This window comes from Eleutherodactylus coqui, chromosome 5, assembly GCF_035609145.1.
Source record: "Eleutherodactylus coqui strain aEleCoq1 chromosome 5, aEleCoq1.hap1, whole genome shotgun sequence".
Classification (NCBI taxonomy): Eukaryota; Metazoa; Chordata; class Amphibia; order Anura; family Eleutherodactylidae; genus Eleutherodactylus; species Eleutherodactylus coqui.
The window spans coordinates 36,315,891-36,341,503 of NC_089841.1; the positions used below are offsets into that span (position 1 = coordinate 36,315,891).

General features: G+C 45.9%; 1 protein-coding gene across 1 annotated transcript in view; it reads right to left on the reverse strand.

Annotated features, from left to right (window-relative positions):
• The window catches only part of LOC136628737 (zinc finger protein 850-like), a 93,183-nt gene that overhangs the window by 58,389 nt on the left and 9,181 nt on the right, over positions 1–25,613 (reverse strand). Inside the window, exons 3-4 of the mRNA XM_066604839.1 lie at positions 25,242–25,365; positions 8,962–9,952 (exon numbers count right to left, since the gene is read on the reverse strand). Coding sequence (XP_066460936.1) covers positions 8,962–9,952; positions 25,242–25,365 — 1,115 coding nt within the window. The remainder of the gene's footprint in view (positions 1–8,961; positions 9,953–25,241; positions 25,366–25,613) is intronic.

Below are 25,613 nucleotides of genomic sequence, written 5' to 3' on the forward strand. Positions count from 1 at the left end.
CACTATTACTACTGAGGCCACAGTGTGGGAAGGGAGGGGCATTAGTTCTACTGGGGCTACTGTGGGGGTCACTAATACTACTGAGGCCACAGTGTGAGAAGGGGGGGGGGCATTAGTTCTACTGGGGCTACTGTGGGGGTCACTATTACTACTGAGGCCACAGTCTGGGAAGGGGGGGCATTAGTGCTACTGGGGCTACTGTGGGGGTCACTATTACTACTGAGGCCACAGTGTGGGAAGGGGGGGCATTAGTTCTACTGGGGCTACTGTGGGGGTCACTATTACTACTGAGGCCACAGTGTGGGAAGGGGGGGCATTAGTTCTACTGGGGCCACTATGTGGGAAGGGGGGGCATTAGTTCTACTGGGGCTACTGTGGGGGTCACTATTACTACTGAGGCCACAATAGTGTGATTTTCTTGCTATGTGACGGTGCTGTAAATGGCATGTACGTGATGCTCATGCTTTCCAATGGCTTCCTTCACATGAGCGATGTTTTGTAGGCCACTATATTGTGAGAAAAAAAATCACGGCACGCCGTAGTTGCAGTTTGTGAGGTTTTGTAGCCCATGTTTCCCTATGGAGCTTTCCTTTGTGTTGCATCGCATGAAATCACGTTTTTTTGTGCGGTGCGATGCAACTTTTACAAAAAGAAATCCAACTGTTTGTCCCTAAAATAAGCCCTATGTACATTAAAAACAAAAAAGAAACAATACATCACCTAACAGGCGCTGCCCGCTCCGCCGCAATTCTCCTCCGCAGCTCTGGCACACTTATTTGCAGTCTTCAGCCGCATTGAATGGCTGTTATTGGTTCATCGAGCAGTGCATTGATTGGCTGAGCCACGGCGCTCAAGAACCAATCAGAAGCAGCACTTCCAGGAAGCAGGATTTATGAATACCCTGACCAAGAAGCGGCAGCTAAAGACTACAAACAAGTGTGCTGGAGCTTCGGGAGGAGAAGTGCGGTGGTGCAGAGTGCTTGTTAGGTAATATATTGCTTTTTTTCCTTTGAGATGCAGCTAGGGCTTATTTTCAGAGTATGGCTTATATTTAAAGCCCCCCCCTAATAATCACGGCAAAAGAGCGCTACAAAGTCTCACGACCAAATCGTGATATCGCGGTAAAAAAATGCATAGAAATCGTGGTAAGACTCACTGCGATATCGCTGTCACCCAGCGAGGACCAAGCGATTTTCATCATTGGATTGCAAAAGCCACAACTCATTGACATATTCGTATGAGGGCTTGTTTTTTACTGCCCCCCTCTGGGGTCCATATAATGTGTTGTAGGACTTACTGTTCATTTTTACTTTTTTAAAAACTTCCGCCATTGTTTTTTGGGTTTTGTTTTTACCATTCAGCCATTTTCATTTTGGTTTCCATACCTAAACATTGACAGTTAGCCAAGTATCTCTGTCAGCATACATTTACGTTTAGAACAACTAAAACAATTATTTCAGCATGTAACTGCGCGAACTGGACAAACTATATTTTTGTTCAGTGTTCCTGGAGGTTTTGATTTTTCGGGTTCTGGGAACTCGCTATCTGTAAACCAAAACATTTTTATAACTATCTTAAGGCCGCCTGCACACGAGCGTTCCGGATTCCGCTAGCGGATTTTCACGCGCGTATGGTACCTAAATGTGCTTGCGGATAGGTGCGGATGCGTGAAAAATCACGCGCGGATATACGCGGATGTGTCGGGGGAAAAAACGCGCAGAAAAACCAGCAGCCGCCCCTTATTGTAAACCCAACCACTAGAGAACTGCCCATTCCTTGGAAAACAGCTTAAAAACCAACACCCAGACTCCGTTTTGTCCCTCTTGCTTGTGCGAGTACTGTTAAATTATTCTGGCAACATGCTTTCACCCGGTGAGCAGATGTCTTTGTGGGCATGGTTGATCCATGTAACTTTTTTCGGGCGCTTCTCCAGCGTGACTTTATTTCAGTCACTGCAAAAAAATTCACAAGAGGAATTCATTACTACAGATTTTGCATTCTTACATCCTGCATTGGCAAGAAATACTACCTATCTCCCTCTACAAATTTGCCTGTGAAGCTCTGCTGTGTGTTGGGACGCCTCCTACCACGCCTACTTCCTGTAGTCATAGCAACCAGTGACTCCATCTGCAGCTGCACTGCGGATGTACTGCGTGAAAAAACGCACCCATTCACTTGTATTGGAGGCTTCACGCGCAGAATCCGACCCAAATTAGAACAGGTCGCAGATTTTTTCACGCGCGTGAAAAAACGCGATACAAATCCGTCCGTCTGGGGACAACTGCGGATCCTCATAGGAGCATATTGGCTGCGGTCTGGGGCAGATAATGTGCCTAAAATAACGCGCTGGAAATTCCGTTCGTGTGCAGGCACCCTAACTGTTTTGCCCGATATGCATTACTATGAGCAGAGCAGGGAACGGTTGGGATACCACATATCTGTTCAGGGTCTCACAGCTGTAGATATTCTTCAGTATTCTGGAATTCTATCCAGTGATACCAAGTCTTCCTAAATTTATTTTGCGTACCTCTGAGTGTGGCCGTGAGGTCCTCCATCTCCATTATCCAATTTATGGAATTGAGCCACATCTTAATGGAGGGAGGCTCTGTCTGTCTCCAAAGTCTGGGAATGCAAGATCTCGCCGCGTTAATCAGGTGGTGCACGACTGACTTCTTATACGTTGATAGAGGGATGTCGCAGTGATGCAAGAGGAAAAAGGCTGGTGATTTAGGTAGGATATAATTAGTAAACTTGGAGGTGATTCTCCATATTTCCGACCAGAAGTCCGCCAGCACCGGACAGTCCCAGAAGACATGTAGCAGCGTCCCCTGTTCTGTCCCACATCTCCAGCACAGAGGGGAGACCGTGGGGAACATCTTGTGTAGGTGGGAGGGCACCCTGTACCAGCGCGAGAGGGTCTTATACCCTGACTCCTGAATCTGACCTGATAAGGAGGTTGTGTGCGTCAGTGAGAATATTTTCTCCCTTTCCTCTGGAGTGAATGTTATACTGAGATCCTTTCCCCACTGCTGTAGATATCTTGGGGAAGGGTGGGGGGTGGGAGTCCACCATTTGTGTGTTTATCTCATACATTCGTGACAGTGTGTCTGGAGGGACCTTCTTCACTAAATGTAGCCTCAAATTGTCCCTTGGGGCGGGAGTATAGGCTTGGGTGAGGGAGGGAGCAGAGGAAGTGCCTCAATTGAATGTTTTGCCAGTATGTAAGCCTAATTTGGTCTGACGTGTCTTCCAGGTCCTCTCCCATCAGCCACTGGCCCTCTCTAAGGAAATGACTCGCTCTAAATTTACCCTCCAAAAACCTTTCCCAATATATTTTGCTTTCATTACCTGGCGGGAATTCCGGATTACCTAGGATTGGGTACATGGGGGAGGGTCTGGGGGATACTCCAGCCTCCTCCATGATCCTTGCCAGAATAGTAAGCATGGGGCCGATGGTAGGGTGGTTTGTCAGCTCTGTTGTGGCCTGGTCTTGGATCCATGGGAGAACTGATAGAGATACAGGTGTTGCTATCTGTTCCAGATCAATCCACTGTTTAGAGCCCCTATGTCTGTGCCAGTCTATTATACATGCTAGATGTACCGCCTGGTAGTATCGGGGAAAGTTTGGAAGACCCACACCGCCCTCCTTTTTTGACCTGGTCAAGATGTTGTGAGCTATTCGGGTTGCTTTGGCTGCCCAGACAAATTTGGACATGAGTGAGAGTAGTTGCTGGAAACATTATCCGGGTACGTGAATTGGTAAGGCCTGGAATAAATACAATACTCTCGGTAGGATGTTCATTTTCAGTATGGCACCCCTCCCAAACCACAAAAAGATACCCTTTGTCCAGGAGTTTAAATCTTGACGAATCTTGTTAATAAGATTGGGGTAATTTGCGGAAAACAGCTCTGCTACAGTGGGTGTAAGATAAATCCCTAGATAAAGGATCTTGTCTTTTTTCCAAGGGAACGAGAAAGAGTCCATGAGCTCTTCCGTCAGGGTCTCCGGGAGCGAGATGTTCAGTGCCGCAGATTTCTGATACTTAATCTTAAAATTGGATAGCGTCGAATATCGATTAATTTCTGCTATTAAATTGGGTAGGGATATTTGTGGTTTGGTGATGAAGAATAAGAGGTCATCCGCGTAGGCTGCGATCTTATGCTCTGTGCCTTTTAAAATTAAACCCCCTATATTTTGGTTAGAGCGGATATGGCCTAGGAGAGGTTCTAGGCATATGATGAAGATCAGTGGCGATAGAGGGCAGCCCTGTCTTGTCCCGTTTGAGATAGAGAAGGGGGACGAGAGCTGGCCATTTACTCTGACCGCCGCTGTTGGATTGGAGTATAGACTAGCTAACCATTGTGTCATATGGGGGCCCGTTCCAAGTTGTGACAGGGTTGCGAATAAGAAATCCCAGTCAACCCTGTCAAATGCTTTATCTGCATCCGTTGACAGTAGGCACATTGGGATCGAAAATTTTTGCGCGTAGTAGATCAGGTTTATGGGTTTTGTTGTGTTGTCTCTGGCTTCTCTAAGTGGAACGAAACCCACTTGGTCTTTATGTATCAATCGCTGTAGGAATAGGGAGATCCGGTTTGCTAGTATTTTGGAGAAGATTTTTAGGTCTGTATTTAAAAGAGAAATGGGCCTATAACTCTGGCATTGTGAGGGATCTTTCCCTTTTGGGATCATGGTTATGTGGGCCCTCAGGGAATCTCTAGGCATGTTGTTCCCTGATGTCAACGAGTTAAGGTCCCATAAAAAATGAGGGGAAAGGATCTCCATTAATTTTTTTATAATATGACAGTGTTAGCCCTTCTGGGCCGGGTGCTTTTCCTGTGGGGGATTCCGAAAGGACTTTGGATAGTTCGTTTTGCGTTATCGGTGCATCCATTAATTCTATTGCTTCTTGTGTAAATCTGCCCAAGTTTGATTGTTAGAGATATTCTCGTATCCGTATCTTGTGTGATTCTCTATCTTGCTCTGATTGGGGGGGGGAGACAAATGGTCTAGCGTTTGGTAATATTCCCTGAATGCCTCCGAGATCTGTTTGGGTACATGCAAAGTCCTACCGTTGGGGTTGGTGATTTGTGGGACATATGTTCTCTCTCTGACGTTACGCAATGCCCGCGCCAACGTCCGGCTAGGTTTATTGCCGAATTCGAAGAAGTGTCTTCTGCATTTTATCAAGTTTATCTTTGCCTGATCCAGACTTATCTTGTGCACTTTATCTCTAAGTTGTGAGGTCTCGTTTTTGTGGGAAGATTTGCAGTTTCTACTGGAACCTGTTTGATGACCATGTGACTGATTACCGTTTATAACGGTTTTTGGGAGACAAATAAAAGAAAAAACAACACTTCTGCCGTTGGTTTTTTAATAATTATTTTACAGAGTTCCCTGTGTAAATATTTTCCTCGTCTGGGTCGTTACGGACGCGGTAATACCGCTTATGTGTTGCTTTTTAAAACATTTTTGGAAATTCTATCCATTTAAAATGGGGTTTTGTTTAAAAAAAAACAAAAACATTTTTTTTTAACTGGATTTTTTTCCTTAACTTAAACTTTACTGAACTTTTCTTGACGCTATTTTTTGTCCCGGAAGAGGACATGAAGATGTGATCACTAGGATACTACACTGCAATACTTATTTTAGCATTTAGCTAAGCCAATGACAGCAGCATATTAGACTCGGCAGGAGGCGGGGCCTAATATGCTAAGTGACGGGATAAAAATGGAGGCTTTTGTCAGGCTTCTACCTGCCATGGGAATCCATTGATATCTTATGATCACATTGCAGAGTGCTGATGGGTGACAGAAGGAGCCTACACGCTGCAGTTGCTGTTGATTAAACTGACAGGATGCGAGATTATTCCATTACCAGCTGTTACGCAGCCGAGAAAATCACTTGAGATCTGTGCGTTGTGAGACACACAATATCTCGCATGAATATGAACCCTACTCTTTTGAATGGGGTCGTACACATGAGTGATGGGGCATGCCCTACGTTTTCACGTTCCTCGGAATGCATCATCCATTGTTTTCAATGGAGATGGAAAGCACATCACTCAGAGTACTCAAGTGCTAAGGGCAAATAGTCTGTCACGTGATATAGCGTCATCACGCATGATGACGTGATGGCGCTGCCTCTAATACGCCAACACATAGGAGTCACTGTGCACGTGACCTCTATCTCCAGTCCATGTGACCGACTTGGACCGCCCCCTCCCTAAGGGCCAACAGTCCGTTATGGGATGTAGCGTCATCGCGCATGAACACGTGATGGCGCTGCTTCTAATACGTCATCATATAGGAGTCATTGTGCGACTAGGCACATGTGACCTCTATCTCCAGCCCCCATCGCTACTAGCATCACTACATACAACTACGCGGTGACGTCGCCACGTAGGGGAACCTGTGCGGTCGCGTGGACACACGTGACCTCCGATTCTGCCCACTGACGCCTACTGACATCATTGCTGATCCATTACAGCTGTAACGAGCACCGGATGACAATCTAGCCAATGGAGAAAAGGGGTGCATTCCCAGATCACTATACATTTGCCAGTATATATAGATGTATGTCTTGTATTTTTATCTATGCTTGAAAAAGGCTTGGGTTACAGGCCGAAACGCGTCGCAATTAATTAAATAGGATTTTATCCAGAACCATCTCTTTACATTCACCTTTGTGTCTACCGGGATTGGGGGGGGGGGTGCCATTGGACCACGGCACCATACAACAAGTAAGACCCTATATAGGGTATTGTGTATATTGTATTTTTTCACTGGCGCGGAATGACATCCATCAACATTTATCATTTGTTGAGCGACAAGCAGTGAAGGTGTCCGGGACGTGAACAAGGTGTGCTTGTGGCTGCAGCAGTTTTAAGAAGGCAAAATGTCATGTGACCACGAACCTCGGTCCGAAAGCATGACTGCGAGAGTGAAGTAACTGGTGATCGAGGACCGCCGATTGTGGAAGACATTGCCTGTAAAGTCAGCATTTCCATAGGATCTCTGCACACCATCCGGCGTGAAGACAACAAGATGCCTAAAGTTTCTTACAGCTGGGTGGCAAATGTTGACTGGCAACCTCAAGGCTGCACTCATGGCAATAGGCCAGGTGATCTTAACACATAATGGCACATATAGTGGGATTGTCACAATGGATCAAACATGGATGCCATTTTTCAATCCTGAAACCAAACAGAAGCACACTGATTTCACTGCCACCAAAAAAATCAAGGTTATCGCCAGTCCTGAGAAAATGATATTGGCCATGTTTTGGGAAAGTGAAGGCATAACCCTCACCCATTGCATTACGGTGATGGCTGCATTCTATAAAGGTGTTTTGATAAAGAAGTTGCTTTGCAAGAAAACGGCTAAGAAAGTCTGCCCATGTGGTTTTCCATCCTACTAATTGGACAGCCCTATTTCAAGGGTTTCTTCAGGGCAACAACTTTGACATGGTTCCTCCTGCTCCTTGACCTTCCACCAAATGATTTTTGACTTCTTCCAACAATGAAGAATGTTCTCCATGGTTGCAAGATGGAGACATACAGTTTTGCACACATAGATGTGCACTTGTAGTGGGGGGGGGAGTAACAGAGCTCTATAAGAGCATCAGTGTTTTTGACTGCTATCTAGTCCGCACCCAAATCAGGGCGCCTAGATCTATCGCTAAGCTGTAATGGATACTCTAGTCCACCATCAGGGCTATGAGTAGTTTTTTATTTTAACTTCGTAGAGGGGTTGATTTTTATGAGGAGGCAATACCAGCCGCTCTAGCCAGCATAAATTGGAGGCTTGCCAGTAACCAGATGGTGCAAGCACCATCCAATAGCCTTGGGTGGACTACATCTATTCCACCATAGTGATAGATCTAGGCACCCTGATACGTCTCCATCTTACAACAGCTTTGTGCAAATCACACTAGCTGGCAGGTGGTGCATGAGCCTCTATTATCCTGGGCAGCTAACTGAGTCCTGGCTATTTCAGACAATTAGTTCCTGATGATCCGTGTCATACACGGGGAAACATGCTGAAGTTCTAAGTTGTAATAAGTCGAAATATGCACATAAATTTATGTTATGTATAGGGAGCAATGATCCTATAAACAATAATGATCAATGCTGCCCTATTACCTTTAACCTTGATGTATTAAGAGAGGCGTTTGTTCTATCATTGAGCCCCCCACACCAGGTCTGAGATAGTACATCAGAAACACGTACCCGAGCTGTATATCTAAGCTGTAGGATACAGATATATTGTTGGTGTCCCTTCAATTATTTATAAGACACAGATAGTGACAGACAACAATCTCAGTTTGCTACCTGGGAGTTCTTTTGTTTTGTGTGTCAGGTGTGCCCTATTGTGCTATAGGTTTTTAACAAATTATCAATAAAATATAAATTTTAGAGAACAGTCTAGACTGTGAAGGGCTGATCTAATTACAAATAGACTACTGCCCCTGTGATTAATAGAAGTTATAAAAAGGTTTATTAACGGGTTTTGTAACTCAGTTATATGTTTCAATGTGAAATATTCCATGCACACGGCTGATATAAAGTTGCGTCATTTGGATTTTATTTGCTTTTTAGATGACAAATGTTTATTGGTAGTTGTGAAGAGTGAATTGTGAAGAGTAGAGGAATTTTATACTAAAGCTCTATGTGTGAAGGTACAGCAAGGGTAGTAGCTTCACACAGGTTTTTTTTTTTTAAACCCAGTTTTTGATGCACTTTTTTAAAAATCAAATCCAGAAGTGGATCCAGCAAAAGAAGAAGTAGACATTCTTCTTGTATATTAACCATTTTCTTTTAATTCACTTTCAGCTTTTTGCTCAAAGAACTGCATCAAAAACTACAGTGCCATTTATCTAAAAAGTGTGAAGCTGCCCTGTTGAACTTTTTTATTTTATTATTTGTCAATAAAACAAGTTATATAATAAAAAAAGTCTACTTTCCTGTATGAATTCTTTGATGTTTAAGCAGAATTGATTTATAGGTAAAACATTTCCCACATTCTGCACATGAATATGGCCTCTCTTCTGAGTGAATTCTCTGATGTTTAACAAGATGTGTTTTTCTTGAGAAACACTTTTCACATCCTGGGCATGAAAATGGCTTCTCCCCTGTGTGAATTCTCAGATGTTGAACAAGATGTGTTTTCCTTGAGAAACACTTTGTACATTCCGGACATAAAAACAGCTTCTCTCCTAGATGAGTTTTCAGATGTTCGGTAAAATTTGATTTAGAGCTAAAACATTTCCCACATTCTGAACATAAAAACGGCTTCTCTCCTGTGTGAATTCTTTGATGTTCAACAAGACTTGATCTCAGAGTAAATGATTTCTCACAGTCTGAACATGAAAATGGCTTCTCCTCTGTATGAATTCTTTGATGCTTAACAAGAGTTGATTTCAAAGTAAAACATTTCCCACATTCAGAACATATAAACGGCTTCTCCTCTGTGTGAATTCTCTGATGTTGAACAAGATCTGATTTCACAGTAAAACATTTCCCACATTCTGTACATGAAAATGGCTTTTCCCCTGTGTGAATTTTCCAATGTTTAACAAGAGTTGATTTCAAGGTAAAGCATTTGCCACATTCTGTACATGAAAAAGGCTTCTCTTCTGTGTGAGTTCTCTGATGTCTAACAAAATGTGATTTCCAAGTAAAACATTTCCCACATTCTGAGCATGAATACAGCATCTCTTCTCTGTGAGCACTTTGATGTTCTCCCCTTCTGTGACTTTTCTTCTGCTTATCAGTCTGTGATGAATTAGAAGATGGGACCTGTATAAGTGGTTCAGCTTTGCTGTGAAGGACTGAGGGGATATTTGGGATAATGGCAGGTTCTTCATACGTATCTTGTCTGATACCATAATCCTCTGCTTTACAATCTGCAGATATCATACGTGCTTCTGAGCTCCCGATACCGTCATCTGCTAAGAATAAAGCAGATTTTACTATTTTTGAATAATGTAAAGCTTGAACATCATATTGATATCTTAGAACAGTTCCATGCAAGTCATGTAGCCTAACGTAATTATCATCTAAGATAGTGGTAACAAAAAAGGTCCCAATCTAACAGTAGACCTCAGAACAAGAACTAGTAAATCATGATGTTCAGCCACCAACAACAAAACTACACAGTCCGCACTTCCAACAAGTAAATGAGAAGGTACATGAAAGCCAGGGCTGCAATATATACAGTATCACATGTCCCAGCACTCACACACCTTTAATATCTACATAAGGGCTCCTGCACACTTGCGTTTTTCTTGCACGCTTTTTTCACGCGATATTGCTGCGGTTTTTTTTACGCGATTGTCAATGTGACTTACTAACGTTAAAAACGCATTGCACTAAAAAAGCACAGCACCAACTTGAGATGCGTTTTTAACGTTAGAAAGTCCCATTGACAATCGCGTGAAAAAAACGCAGTGATATCGTGTGAAAAAAATGCGCAAGAAAAACGCAAGTGTGCGGGAGCCCTAACAGTTGTTTATACTAACTGCATAAAAATGCAGTTTAATTTAATTCTTTCACACAAAAAATAGTCAAAGTAAAAAAAAATAAAATAAATTACATGAACCTCAAATGCTTCTCATTAATAAATATGATTCACCCCACATAATAAACCCGCATACAGCTACCCTGTTTCCCTGAAAATAAGACATAGCATGATTTTCCAGAATTTTTGAGGATGTAAAATGATTTTTTTAGGCTTTTTGAGGATGCTTGAAATATAAGCCCTACTCCAAAATTAAGTCCTGCTAACAGTTAAAGAAGTCAATTTAAATAGTGTCCAGGCAGCTATACATGTAAAAAAGTTAAACCTTTTTGAACAAAAATTAATATAAGACACTGTCTTATTTTGGGGGACACACGTTACATCTATGGACAAAAAAATAATGTATAGCTTTTGGAATGCAGCAACATAAAACTCACTTTTTGATGCACTGTTCTATTATTGCACAACATTAGGAAAACATGAGAAAAAAACTTTACTTATTTAATATCACCATATTGTACCAACCTATAGAATAAAAGGTGATGTATTACTTGTGCTGTGTAGCTAAAGGCATAAGTTTACAAAACAAAAAAACACAACAGCCCAAATGTATTTCCCCCAACTTTCCCCAAGAAGAGCAAATAAAACTTAACCAACAGGTTAAAAATCAACTCATCCTGCCAATAAAAGCCTTCAGTCAATTATGTCATCAGAAAAACTGAAGTCCTGGTTCAATGAATTCTGTGACGCGAAAATAACTCTAAATGCCAGAATAGGCTTTGGTCCCGACGGGGTTAGACATGCAACAAATACACATGAAGCTATGGCTTCCAGCTGAACCGTTCCAGAGTGAGTAAGGAAATGTGCTAACTCTCCAGGCTGGTCGTCTGTGACAGACCCTTGATGAGGGTATGGCTATGATTCCCCTGGAGTGAAGGAATTCAATTATGGCTGCCAGTACTTTGGTGTAAACCCTGGGAGTCGTTGCCAACCCAAAAGGGAGGGCCCAGAACTGGCAATTCCTACCCTGAACTGCAAACTGCAGGAACCGTTGATGCGTTCGCCGAATTGGAACGTGTAGCTACGCATCCTGGACGTCGATGGATGACAGAAATTCGTGGCAGTCCAGGGACGCTATGACCAGGCGGATGGACTCCATGCGAGAACGTACCAGTTCAGTCGCTTGAGGTCCAGTACTGGAGCAACTGAACCATCCTTCTTTGGCACGAAGACCAGATTCAAGTAGAACCCTGTAAAGCGCTGGCATGGTGGGACTGCACTATGACCTGCTGCGCCAATAGATGGTCGATGGCCCACAGGAGCTTTCTGGACTTGGTAGGGCATCTGGAAATGGGAGATGTGAAAAAACGATCCGGTGGAGTGCAACTCGATGGCATAATCGGAGCCATGTGCACTGGAACCTTGCCAACCGACCCCTATCGTGAGGATCAGTGGCGGCCGACCTTTCGGAGGGCTTGGAGGAAGAGAGCTTTGCAGGGCGAGGACGCTGTTGCCACGCAGGGCGCAGTTTGTAGGAGGGACAATTCCCTTGCTCCTACGCACCCATAGCATTGTCCGCCGATCACGGACTAGAGTGACGAAAGGACCAAAAGGATGTGTGGCCTTTTGGTGCATGCCTAGAACGATTTGGCCTGTTTGAGGTAAAAGAGTGCTTCTGCCCCCTGTCATCTATGCAATAATCTCGTCCAGCTTGTCCCTACACAAGCGGGGGCTCCGTCAGGGAAGATTAGTTAGCTTCTTCTTAGAAGCGATGTCTGCATCCCATGCCTTCAGCCAAAGAATGCGACACGCTATCACTCACAATCCCAAGGCACATGCTAACAGTCTCGCGGCATCTAAGGAGGCCTCACAGGTGAAACCGCTGCCTACCTCTAGCTGCACGAGAAGCATTTCCGCTTGCGGAGAGATATCCACAGAGAGGACCTCTCGAAGTTGTTTGGCCCATGCGAGAACATTGTGACATAATCATGTTGCTGCAAACACCGGTCGCAGAGTAGAACACACGAATTCAAAAATCACCTTGTAGAGGGACTGCATCTTACTATCCCGCGGGTCAGAGAATGACGCGCCATTCTCCACCGGAATGGTGGTATGCTTGGATAAGCAGGCAATCGGCGGGTCCACTGTAGGGAAAACAGATCACTTCTTGATTAAAACCTGTGGAAAAGGGTATAAAACATCAAAACCTTTCAATTTAGCAGGACGTCTGTTAAGCTTTCTCTATTCCAGGGAAAGCGCTTCCTCAAACTCCTTGTGCCTGGGAAAGAGCTTAGGAGCCCGGCTATGGTGTCTGAAGGAGTGAGCCTGCTGATCGGCAGAGGAGCTCTTCTCAGATATATTAAGGTTATCCTTTATGGCAGTGATCAGGCTATCAACTGTAGCTGCCATCTTGGATGAGCGCTCTGCCTCAAACCCCGGTACGGAACAAAATTCTGAGAGTTCCCCCTCTGAAAGTTCAGAATCCGCCTTCTGCGATGGAATCAGGGAGGCGGAGGACGGGGAAATGGACTCTGGAGATACTCTGCGGTGGCTGGACCATGAACGCCTGGAGCGCTTGTGTGGTCTACCATGAGAGGGCATGCCACAGTCAAACCTATCCACCATGGAAAGAACCGCCTGTGTCAGAGGTCTTAACCATTCCAGTTCAGCGATGGGCAGCGGCTGGGAAATCGCAGTGGCAGAATCTGATTCTGAGCCGAGGGGTGGCAAGAGGCCAAGGGCAGGTAGGGCATGTCACAGTATAAAGGACAGTGCTCTGCTGTCGGAGGTTATTCTTTATATGTATGTTACGGTCTCGTAGCCCACTTGTTTTTGCTCCATTGCTGAAGACGATTGTGGTCCTGCTGTCCAGGTGAACTGCCCCCTGGCTACCATGCAGGCTGCTCTGCACCCGTTTCATGGAAGATGCGCAGACCAATTGCAGCGTACAGTGGGAAATACACAGAGGAGTCCCAGGCTCCGCCTGCTCAACGTGGAAGCTGCAGGAGCCCATCAGGATATGGAGGCTACAGGGGCACCCAGCCGGGTCAGCCCCCAGGTTAGTGCAGGTATTCAGGCTCCCTGTCTCCGTCTCAGTGCTGGCTGCTATTGCATCAGCTCAACCACAGCTCAGAACTCCCATTTGCCTCTTCTGTGGCATGCCCCACCTGCCCCTGTCCTTGGCCGCTCTGTCTCGGCACGGGGAGCGCTTGGAATCAGATTCTGCTGCTGCAGTTTCCCAGCCGCTACTCACTGCCTAACTGGAATGGTTAAGACCCCTAACACAGGAGGTTCTTTCCATGGTGGATAGATTTGACCATGGCATGCTCTCCCGCGGTAGACCACACAAGCACTCCAGGCGTTCATGGTCCAGCCACCGCAGTGTCTTTCCAGAGTCCATTTCCCCGTCCTCCGTCGCCTGCGGAAGCGGAACTCTCAGATGATTGTTCCATACCAGGGTTGGAAGCGATGGGTTGCAGACACCGCTTCTAAGAAAAGGCTAACTAAACTTCCCTTCCTTGGCTCCCACTTGTTTGGGGACAAGCTGGTCGAGATTATTGCAGAGACTACAGGGAGTAAGAGCAAAACCTACTAGGACCACACCAAAGGGCCACACGTCCTTTCGTTCCTTTCGTCGCTGTAGTCAGTGATCGGCTGCTATGATTATGAAGGAGCAAAGGAAATGTCCCTCCCACAAAAACCGTGCCCTGTGTAGCAACAGTGTCCTTGCCCCGCAAATCCCTCTTTCTCCAAGCCCTTCACATGCAGATTGACCGCCGCTGATCCTTGCAGTAGGGGGTCAGTTGGCAAGGTTCCAGTCCACATGGCTCCAGTTTGTGCTAGACGCCTGGGTGCGGGAGATCGTCACCTCCGGTTATGCCATTGAGTTCATCAGCACTCCACTGGATCGTTTTTTCACATCCCCCATTCCCAGATGCACCACCAAGGCCAGAAAGCTCCTGGGGGCCATCTTTTGTCACAGCAGATCATAGTGCTAGTCCCGCGAAACCAGAACTTTACAGGGTTCTACTCAAACCTGTTCATCGTGCCAAAGAAGGATGGCTCCATCCCCTCCGTCATAGTGTCCCTGGACAGCCACGAATTCCTGTCATCATCGACATCCAGGATGCATATCTACACTTTCCAATTCAGCAGATGCATCAACGGTTCCTGTGGTTTGCCATTCAAAGCAGGCATTACCAGTTCTGGGCCCTCCCTTTCGGGTTGGCAACGGCTCCTGTGGTCTTCACCAAGGTACTGGCAGGGGTGGGTATTGTCTCCTCTTATACTTCAGTGGTTCCTCTTCCTTCACTGGAGGATGATCACCACAGACGCCAGCCTATCAGGCTGGGGGAAAAATGCTCCGTACACACATGACCCGGGGCTTGTGGTCCACTGTGGAAGCGCATCTCCCAATAAATGTCCTGGAGCTTCGGGCAATTTATCTGTCGATTCTCAACTTTGCACCAGATGCCTTTTAGCAACTTTGTCATCATTTTTTTTAAACTCGTTTTATTGAACAACATGTATTTTACATTACATGAATAAGCAGTTTCTCAAACAATGTGCATTTACATACACTAACAAATAATTAAACTTTACATACATCAGAAAATTCTTTGGTAACAGTGTTCGGTACACAAGTGCGTTACATTTCCTCTACGTTTACTCAGCATATCTCCGTATATACATCTGTAATATTCGTAGCTTTATTGCTCATTTTACCTGCCAAGTCTGGGTGTACTCTGTCTTAATAAATTTTGGAACATTTCTTGCGTGGTTTGTGTTTGTTGTCCCGCACCAAATCCCCCACACCTTGTCGAACTTTTCAGGGTGTTTCCTGTTTTTGTAGACTATTTTCTCGTATGGTAGGATGGTATTGATAATACTCTGCCATTTTGTAACTGTCGGAGGGCGCCTGTCCATCCATCTCAGCGCTATGACTTTGCGGGCATAAAATAATACTTTAGTGAGGAATATTTTATCATAATGTTGCCATTGCTCCTCATCTATGATCCCTAGCAGACACATTGCTGGATCCAGCGGTACTGGTATTCCCATCAGTTGGGTCAGGAACTCTGTGACCTCTTCCCAATACGTGTATACCATTGGACATCCCCATATTAGATGATTGAAGTTTGCGCTTGTAGCGCGGCATCGGTGGCACTGACTGGTCACTGATCTGTTCATTTTATGGAGTCTAGTTGGTGTTAGATAACATTGATGTAAGATATATAACTGGGTCAGTTTATTGTTCGCGGCTGGTGAGACCCTGGTGTAGGTGGCCATTGCGGTATCCCAGTCCTCATCAGTCAGTGTTGGGATAAGTTCCCTCCATTTCTCCAGTACCACCATTTGTGTACTGGGGATCTTAGAGTATAACAGGTGTGTATATAACTTTGAGATTAGGCCCCTAGGGCCCTGTGTGCGCAGTATACCTATTAATGGGTATGTGGAGAAGGGTCTTCTGGGTTCTGGGAATTGCGCTGTCAATGCGTGTCTGAGTTGCAGATATCTAAAAAATCCTGTTCTAGGTACCTGGTATATCTGCTGCAATTGCTCAAAGGAGACTAGCGTCCCGTCAATGTATAGGTGTTCCAGTGTGGTGATTCCCAGATTTAGCCAAAATTGTCTGTCTGGAAGGTTCAGTAAATGCGGCAACACTCTATTATTCCATAAGGGGGTTTCCAGGGGGGTGTCCTCTTGCCCCGTCAGTTTTCTACATGCCCTCCAGACACTTACCGCGAGTCTGTGAATGGGCAGCATTGGTTTCGTCAACAGCCCTGGTTTTTCCAAGATGATCCAGAGGGATGCCTCCGAAAGGAAGTACATCAAGTGGTGCTCGGAGTTCGGGAGAGGGGCGCCCGACAGCCAATGGCGTATATATCGGACTTGCCCTGCCAGGTAGTATATTTTGAAGTCCGGCAGCGCCATCCCCGCTAGCTCTTTAGACCTTTGTAGAGTTTCCATACGGAGTTTGGCTCTAGCCTTCTCCCACACAAACGATGTTATTAATGAGTTAGTTGTTTTAAAGAATTTTTTTGCTACAGTTATTTCTGCATGTTCTAGCCGGTATAGATATTTGGAGAGAATTATCATTTTAATAAGATTTATTCTCCCTGCCACGGATAGTGGCAGGGAGCTCCAAGCTTTTAGTTTTAATTGCAGGGTTGTTATTAGGGGTGCAATGTTTAGATTAAAACTTTGGGTGTGGTCCCTGGTAATGTAGACCCCCAAGTATTTAAATTGGGGGACAATTTGCAGGTTGTGGTTTACCTCCCCCACCCTCCACTCCTCCTCTCTCAGCGGCATAAGAGTAGACTTCTGCCAGTTGATACGTAGGCCTGAAAAATTCCCGAATTCGTCTATCTGGGAGACGGCTAGGGGCAGGGTGCTTTGGGGTTCCGACATGTAGAGTATTATATCGTCCGCATACAATCCTATCTTGTCTTCTCTGGGGCCGATCTGGATCCCCCTGTATAGTGCGTGTTGTCGAATTTTTAGTGCTAGGGGTTCTATAGCAATCGCGAATAGAAGGGGGGAAAGTGGGCAACCCTGTCGGGTTCCCCTGTGAAGTGGGAGGAAGGTGGAGACCAAGCCATTTGCCACTACCCTCGCCGTCGGTGCAGTATATAAGATGGAGACCCACCTGATGAACGGCTCCCCGAATCCAAATTTCCGCAGAACTTCCATCAAATATGGCAACTCCACTGAGTCAAATGCCTTGGCGGCATCCAATGAGGCCAGAGCCCAGCCTTTTCTCCACCTTCGTCCCACCTGCGTAATTACCTGCGTTCTTCTGATGTTATCGGACGTGGACATTCACGGAATAAATCCGGATTGGTCCGGGTGTATAACATCCTTAATCGCTTGGTTCAGCCTGAAAGCCAGTACCTTGGCAAGGATTTTATAGTCTGTATTTAAGAGGGAGATAGGTCTGTACGACCCACACTCCTCCGGGTTCTTTTCAGGCTTTAGTATGAGGACTATATTAGCCTCTAACATCGACTCTGGAAGGCGTCCTTTCTCAAATATATCCTCATATAGTGAGAGTAGTTGTGGTGTTATTTCCTCTCTGTACTGAAGATAAACTTCCACTGGTATGCCATCTGTACCCGGGGTCTTGTTTTTTGCCATGCCCTCCATTGCCTCCTGTATTTCTTCTATTGTGACAGGGCCATCTAATAGGGATCTATGTGCTTCTTGTATTACTGGAAATGTTATGTTGGTTAGGTAGTTCTCTAGCTCTGCTGGGGTATAGTTAATCTGGGACTGGTATAAATCTTGGTAGAATTGTTGAAATCTTTCTAGTATATCTTGGGGGTCTGTGAGTATTGTGCCCTTGGTTGATTTGATCCTTAATATAGCCGGGGAAGTAGTCTCTTGTCGGGCCATATATGCTAGCAGTTTACTGGACTGATTACCTAGCTCAAAAAAGGACTGGCGGGTGAAGAATAGTCTCCTCTGAGCCTTCTCTTTCAAATGCATCAGGTACTCTCTACCTACCTGTAACCATTTATCTCTTTTATCATTTGAGGGATGGGCTATGAATTCTTTTTCTAGTTGTTGGCATTGTTGCGCTAACTGTTCTTCCTCTTTAGCTGCGGTTCTTTTAATGAAGGAGATTGAGGATTTAAAGCATCCTCTAAGGTATGGCTTAAAGGCTTCCCACACCAGCATCCTATCCCGGCTTTCCTCATGCGCCTCGTAGTATATCTGAATTTGGTCTATTAATCGGTCATTTGGGCCAAGCAGTGAAAGCCAGAACGGGTGTATCCGCTGATTCCTAATTGCAGGGGGGCCTGGTTTTTTAAGGACCATGCAGATCGGTGAGTGGTCTGAAACCCCTCTTGGCAGAAATTCTATGGACTCTATTTTTGCAAACAACAAGGGGGATCCAAATATATAATCTATGCGGCTCAATGCATGATTATGGGCTGCATGGCAAGAAAACTCCTGTTGGTGGGGGTGAAATATTCGCCATAAATCCAGCCATCCCACCACCGAGATCACAGAGGCCAGGCGGGTCGGGCCCCCGTCTCCCGCCCCCCGAGCACCCCCTCCAAATCTGTCCAGGTGTGGGTGCATGACCATATTCATGTCTCCCATACAGATAGTCGTTACATCTGGTGTAAATGAAGCAAATTGTATGCCTTCTGCCAGCAGGGCTGTTGACGTTGTTGGTGGGTTATAGTAACATAGGAGTACATATGGTTCATTGTTTATTTTGGCTCTTACGAAGATGTATCTACCCTCTGGGTCTCTTTTTAACTGTTCTACCTCCCATCTGATGGATCTCTCTATCAATAAAGACACCCCCCTGGAATATGATGTGTGGTGTGAGTGTGCTGACCACTGAACCCATGGCTTTAGCAGGCATTTAGAGGTTTCGGGCGTGAGGTGGGTCTCCTGTAGGCACAACACATGCGGTCGCCAGGAGCATATTAAGGAGTTTATTATGACTCGCTTCCTGGGGGATCCCATGCCTCTGACGTTCCAGGACACAAAAGTTATCTCAGCCATTGGCAAAGATGGTTTAATTGGGTCCGGATGAAATTGTTTATGTCACTCTGTCCGCTAGGAGACCCCCCATCACGCCCCACTACGTCTCTCCTACCCGCCATGCAATCGCACTTCGGTACATTTATAGAAAAAGCATTGAACATCTGATGCATACACTCTAGAAACATTATGGTAGCGCACTACCAAGTTATAACTCTTACAACAACTTATAACTGAACAGGTTTTGAATACTGATTATAACCTCGTTGTGTTAGTATTCGTGGCTAACTTTAACTCGGGGTAACCAACTTAGCATAGCTCCGTCGTCGCTATACTTGTGGTTCTGTTTGGTTATTGGTACAGTGGTGTGAACCGACCATGTCATATTGTGTTTTAGTTAGGTGGACTCCCTTCCGGGGAGGCGGGAGGGAACAAGAAAATCTGGGGGGAGGGGAGGGGAGGAAGGGGGGGGGGAGGGGAGAGGGGAGAGGGGAGGGGGGGGAGGCGAACACGGGGCGGTTATTGCCAGGGGCAACCTGGGGGGGGGTGCTTCCCCCCCCAGGCCAGCAGCCTGCAGCACAATTAGGCGGCCTTGATGGGCCCTTTATATGTGGTATGAAAGTCCCGTCACCTAAAGGAGGACAAAAATAATGGTTAGGGTTTGATATACATTACAGTCTCTCTGGCCGTCGTCTGGTGGTCAACCATTCTTCTGCCTCGGATGGTGAAGAGAAGAAGCGGGTGCGGTCTCCGTCAATCACTCGTAGTCGCGCTGGGTACATCATAGAATACGGGAGCTACAGATCTCTAAGTTGCCTTTTAATATTGAAGAACGAGGCTCTTTGCTTCTGGAGGTCCGCCGAGAAGTCCGGAAAGATGGAGACTGTGGCGTTATCATGGCATAGGGGTCCTCCCTTTCTGGCAGCTTGCAGGATGTTATCCCTGTCACGGGAATTGAGTAGCTTTGCCAGCAGCGGTCTGGGTGGGGCACCGGGTATGGGTGGCTTCATTGGCACGCGGTGAGCCCGTTCGATGACAAAGACCTGCGACAGTTCTGCATTGGGGAGAAGTTCGCGGAGCCATTTCTCTAAGAATTCTTCCGGTCTCTGTCCCTCGGTTCTTTCTGGCAAGCCGACTATGCGCAAATTATTGCGTCGCGAACGATTTTCGAGGTCGTCCGCTTTCTGTCTCCAATAGCCGGCCTTCTGCGTAAGATCTCTTATTGCGGCTGACATTGGGGGCACGGTGTCGTCCAGCGTAGATATTCTATCTTCCGTGTAGCGAAAAGGAAGTGAAAAGAACTGGTATGGAGGCGCAACACTCTAAGCTACTGGAAGATGTAGATCAAAGTCCAATGTGTGATGGTGAAAGCACTTCTTTTTTATTATTTTTTCAGAAATTAAAAACCAGCAATGGAATACGCGTTTCGGGGAAGAACCCCTTCGTCAGTTCGGCTGGATAGGACTGTGTGATAAGTACAAATAGATAATGGAGGAGTGATTAACAAAGAAAGGGGAGGAGAGGGGGAAAAAAAAAAAAGAACAAAATTCATATACATAATGAAGTCTCACAAATGTGTCAATAAGAACAATAAATATATGATGAAAACATCGATCTGAACAGTGATAAAATATATATGAGACAAAAAACATAAAAGAATATGAGCATCCGTACATGTAAATTAACATGAGATTTATACAAAACAAATATCTGTTAAAATAGGATGAAGACAATCCTGAGTAAAATACCAATCTTAAAAGTACCAATATGAGAGCGGATGGACTCAAAATCGTGTGGTTGCTTTCAGCTGAATGGGATGACTACAGAATTAAAATGCATGTACAGCCTATTGGGAAATATGAAATGATTGCTACACCCAAGGGGGTGCATAAATAAATGTGTATATGTATGTAAAAATGAGAAGAAAAAAAAAAAAAAATCTATTGGAAAGCTACTTCAGAATGGTGTGCATTGACAGCATTGGGTTCATGGTGTGGGATAAAGTTAGGAAGAGAAAAAAAAAAAAAAAAAGGGGGGGGGGGAGAAGGGACACCTTTATGTAACCAACAAAAATGAGAATAAAACTAATTAGAAATTGAGATAAGGGGCTCACCAACAGGATGCCTAGGGGTGACACGATTCCAAAGATGTATAGAATGTGTCGGAGGTCCTGAAAATGAAGAATTGTCAGATTAGGGAAGATGTATGGATAATATATGGCAGAGGGTTCTAGCAGGGTAATTAAGTGCAGGGGGACAGTTAGAATGAAAAAATCCCTCCAGTGCTCAGTTCATTCTAACTGTCCCCCTGCACTTAATTACCCTGCTAGAACCCTCTGCCATATATTATCCATACATCTTCCCTAATCTGACAATTCTTCATTTTCAGGACCTCCGACACATTCTATACATCTTTGGAATCGTGTCACCCCTAGGCATCCTGTTGGTGAGCCCCTTATCTCAATTTCTAATTAGTTTTATTCTCATTTTTGTTGGTTACATAAAGGTGTCCCTTCTCCCCCCCCCCCTTTTTTTTTTTTTTTTTTTTTCTCTTCCTAACTTTATCCCACACCATGAACCCAATGCTGTCAATGCACACCATTCTGAAGTAGCTTTCCAATAGATTTTTTTTTTCTTCTCATTTTTACATACATATACACATTTATTTATGCACCCCCTTGGGTGTAGCAATCATTTCATATTTCCCAATAGGCTGTACATGCATTTTAATTCTGTAGTCATCCCATTCAGCTGAAAGCAACCACACGATTTTGAGTCCATCCGCTCTCATATTGGTACTTTTAAGATTGGTATTTTACTCAGGATTGTCTTCATCCTATTTTAACAGATATTTGTTTTGTATAAATCTCATGTTAATTTACATGTACGGATGCTCATATTCTTTTATGTTTTTTGTCTCATATATATTTTATCACTGTTCAGATCGATGTTTTCATCATATATTTATTGTTCTTATTGACACATTTGTGAGACTTCATTATGTATATGAATTTTGTTCTTTTTTTTTTTTTTCCCCCTCTCCTCCCCTTTCTTTGTTAATCACTCCTCCATTATCTATTTGTACTTATCACACAGTCCTATCCAGCCGAACTGACGAAGGGGTTCTTCCCCGAAACGCGTATTCCATTGCTGGTTTTTAATTTCTGAAAAAATAATAAAAAAGAAGTGCTTTCACCATCACACATTGGACTTTGATCTACATCTTCCAGTAGCTTAGAGTGTTGCGCCTCCATACCAGTTCTTTTCACTTCCTTTTCGCTACACTTACGCCCACACTGGTGGAGCGTCATCTGGTTGGCAGCACCTCCACCATTCAAAATACTCAATCATTGAAAACTCTTTGTACTCCATAAATATTCCACTACCCTCACTGGGTCTTGCTCCACCCTCCTTTTTCATTTCTTTTACTCACATTCTATCTTCCGTAGCTGTGACTCTTTCTCTCAAATTTTGAAGGTCTTGTCTAAGGAGACTGACATCCATTTTAACTTCATCAATTTTACTGGTGAGAGTAGTCGTGGATGTCTGGATTGCTGTCAGTAGCTGGTCGTATAGTTGTTGTAGGGTTTGAACTGTCCCTTCTGTTGGGTTTGGATTGGTGTTCTTTATCGGAGGGGGTGAGCCCCCCGGGGCCGGCTGCGCGGAGTCGGAGCTTGCATCTCTGCGATTTTCGTTTCTGACAAATGCCTTTAATTTATCTGCTGCAGCGTTCTGCCTGGTAGGCCCCATGTTGTTCTGTCAGAGGTATTTAGCGGCGTATTCGGTTGCTGCCTGTGTTTTATAGTGCTGGGTTCACCAGTATACTCGGTGCAGAGCCTACGCACGTGACGTCTGCCCTATTCTCTGTTATCAGCAATGGTGGTCTCTTGCAGGCCTTACGCCCTTGGTTTGGGGGGTGCTCTGGGGCTGTTTCTTTGGCCTCTTCTCTGGGTATTGTGGGGGAGGGGGGGTCCCACTCTCTAGGGGCTTGTTTATATAAGGTACAATAACTGCTGCTCCTTTTCTCCCCTTCCCCCCTAGCACACTTAACTGGTTATTGCTGCTGGCGTTGCTTTTCTCCTCCAGGCAGGGGACCTCTGTATGGTCTCTTCTCCTGACCCCTCACTGCCAGGTCCGCCGGCCCAGCCCACCAGGTACTGGTTATGTCAGCCGCGGTAGTGCAGATCTGTTGCTTGTGTTGCTGTGGTTGCCGGTACTCTGGCTGTTTCGCCCGGCGTCCGATCCCCTTTTTATACTAGTAGAGGCTCGTCGGGCCCGGGTTATTGCCGGCTGAGTCTGCCCCGCAAGATGGCGGCGGTAGCTGCGGCACCACGTGTTCCCTCTCCGGATCCCTGTTGTCGGGGGATACTTTAAGTGCCTCGGTGCCTGCGGCGCCGCCGGTCGCCCCAGCCTCCCTCTATGCGGCCCCTTTATGCGGCTCTCCGCTGTTAGGCCCGTCTGCCCCGTCCTCAGGATGGCGGCCGTATCAGCCGCGGCGCTGCAAGTCTGTCACCGGCGTCGCTATGGCTGCCGGCGCCACAGACACCTCACCCAGCGCTCGATCTTCCTTCTCTCTGTGTCGGCAGGGGGGGCGACAGGCTCGAGGAGTCGCTCGCCGATCAGGAGTCTTCCCCACAAAATGGCGGCCGCAGCTTTCCGCGCTCACCCTCAGGATCTTCTTACTGCGGTGTCGGGTAGGTGCCACAGCGTTTCGCAGCCCCGCCGGTGGTCTATGCACTCCGCTCCTCACCCTCCGCTGTGTGCAGCGCCAGATCCAGAGCCCGCCAGTCGGCTGGTGACACACGCTCCGCAACGGCGGCGCTCCCCGCTTCACAGGCTCGTCTCTATCGCCGGCCCCGCTGCTCCTCGTTCGTCAGGGGTAAGTGTCTTGGGGTCCAGTCGCTTCCCCCTCTCCTCCGGTGGTGTTATGTCGGGGTTGGGAGTCCTCAGGATCAATACAGGATTGCCGTTTGGTCGGTTTGAGCAGGAGCCCTTCTTACATGCGGCCGGTCAGGTCGGCTGCTTGGCCACGCCCCCACTTTGTCATCATTTAGAAATGACCGAACGTGGACCTCATGGCCTCCAGCCTCAATTGCAAGATCTCGCAGTTCCTATCGAGGTCCCAGGACCCTTGGGCCTTAGCAATGGATGCCCTCATCATCCTGTGATCGGTGGTCCAGTTCCCGTACCGATTCCCACCGTTTCCTCTGTTACATAGGGTCATCAAGAAGATCAAGAAGGAACGCATTCCAGTGCTGTTCATTGCACCAGATTGGCCGCATCAGGCATGGTATGCCGAATTAATGGATCTGCACATCGAGATGCCGTGGAGTCTCCCACTACACAAGGATCTCCTCTTGCAAGGGCCCCCTTCCATCAGCATTTACCAATGCTGCGTTTGAAGGCGTGGAAGTTAAATTAGTGGTGTTGAGAACTGAAGGTTCACAGATCCGGTTATCCACACCATGATTAGGGGGCGGAAACAGTCTTCTTCGAAGACCTATTATCGTGTCTGGAGGTGCTTCTTCGCCGGGTGCGAATGTCAATCCGGGCATCCCATGCAGTTCTCACTTTCAAGGAGTTGGGACTCAGTCTCAGCTCCCTTAAGGGACAAGTATCAGCACTTACCATCTTGTTCCAGAGACCGCTGGCTACTCTTCCATCAGTCCGCACCTTCATACATGTGTGCTTCCCAAGGGAACACTTCATGGTCAAGCCGCCTCGAAGGGCACAATTTTGTGCTGGATTCATTTGGTGGTGGCTGAGGCCAATCGGGCCAAGGGCCAGACCCCCCCCCCTTTGCGAGTAACTGCTCACTTGACCAGGGCTGCGTGAGCATCATTGGGAAGCGCGCCAAAGGGCGTCTGACGCACAGATGTGTAAGGGTGCTACATGGTCCTCTATGCACGCCTTCACTAAATTTTACAAGGTGTTTTTACTTACAGTAGGATACTTATCGTGGATACAGCACCCTCCCTTTATGTGAATTTTTTATCTCAAAGAGAGGTATCAGTAGAGCTAGGAACCCATCAATTAAAGTTCACCTGGACATGGCAGATGGGCCCACATACGTTGATCAAATTATGCACTAAGAATCTTGCATTTTTTATGCGGTTAGTATAAACAAAAGTTTAGCATTTTTGTGCAGATATTAGGTGTGTAGAAGTATGTGTTTTTACTAAAGGGGGTTAGATGTGTGTATTTAGTCCTGTCTCATACCTGATGATGTGAGAAGCTGGCGTGTCTCCATCATGGCCTCCTTGTACAGATCCTTGTGTCCTTCTAAATACTCCCACTCCTCCATGAAGAAATAGACAGCGACACCCTGACACCTTGTAGGAACCTGACAATACAATTAAAAAAAAATACAACCTGGCTTACTGAAGAAGGTAATGTCAAATGCCGGAGTTATACAATGAGTGGTATGCAAATATGCCAAAAATCATGAAACATCGTTCAGATTACACAGTGGAAGTTATGTAAGGGCCGGTTGCATCAAAGTTTTGATCTGAGATCAAGCAGAACAATGTTGCACCAATGCGCTTTAGCCCACGAATTTGATCCATCGATTTTGGCAGATCAAATTAGTTG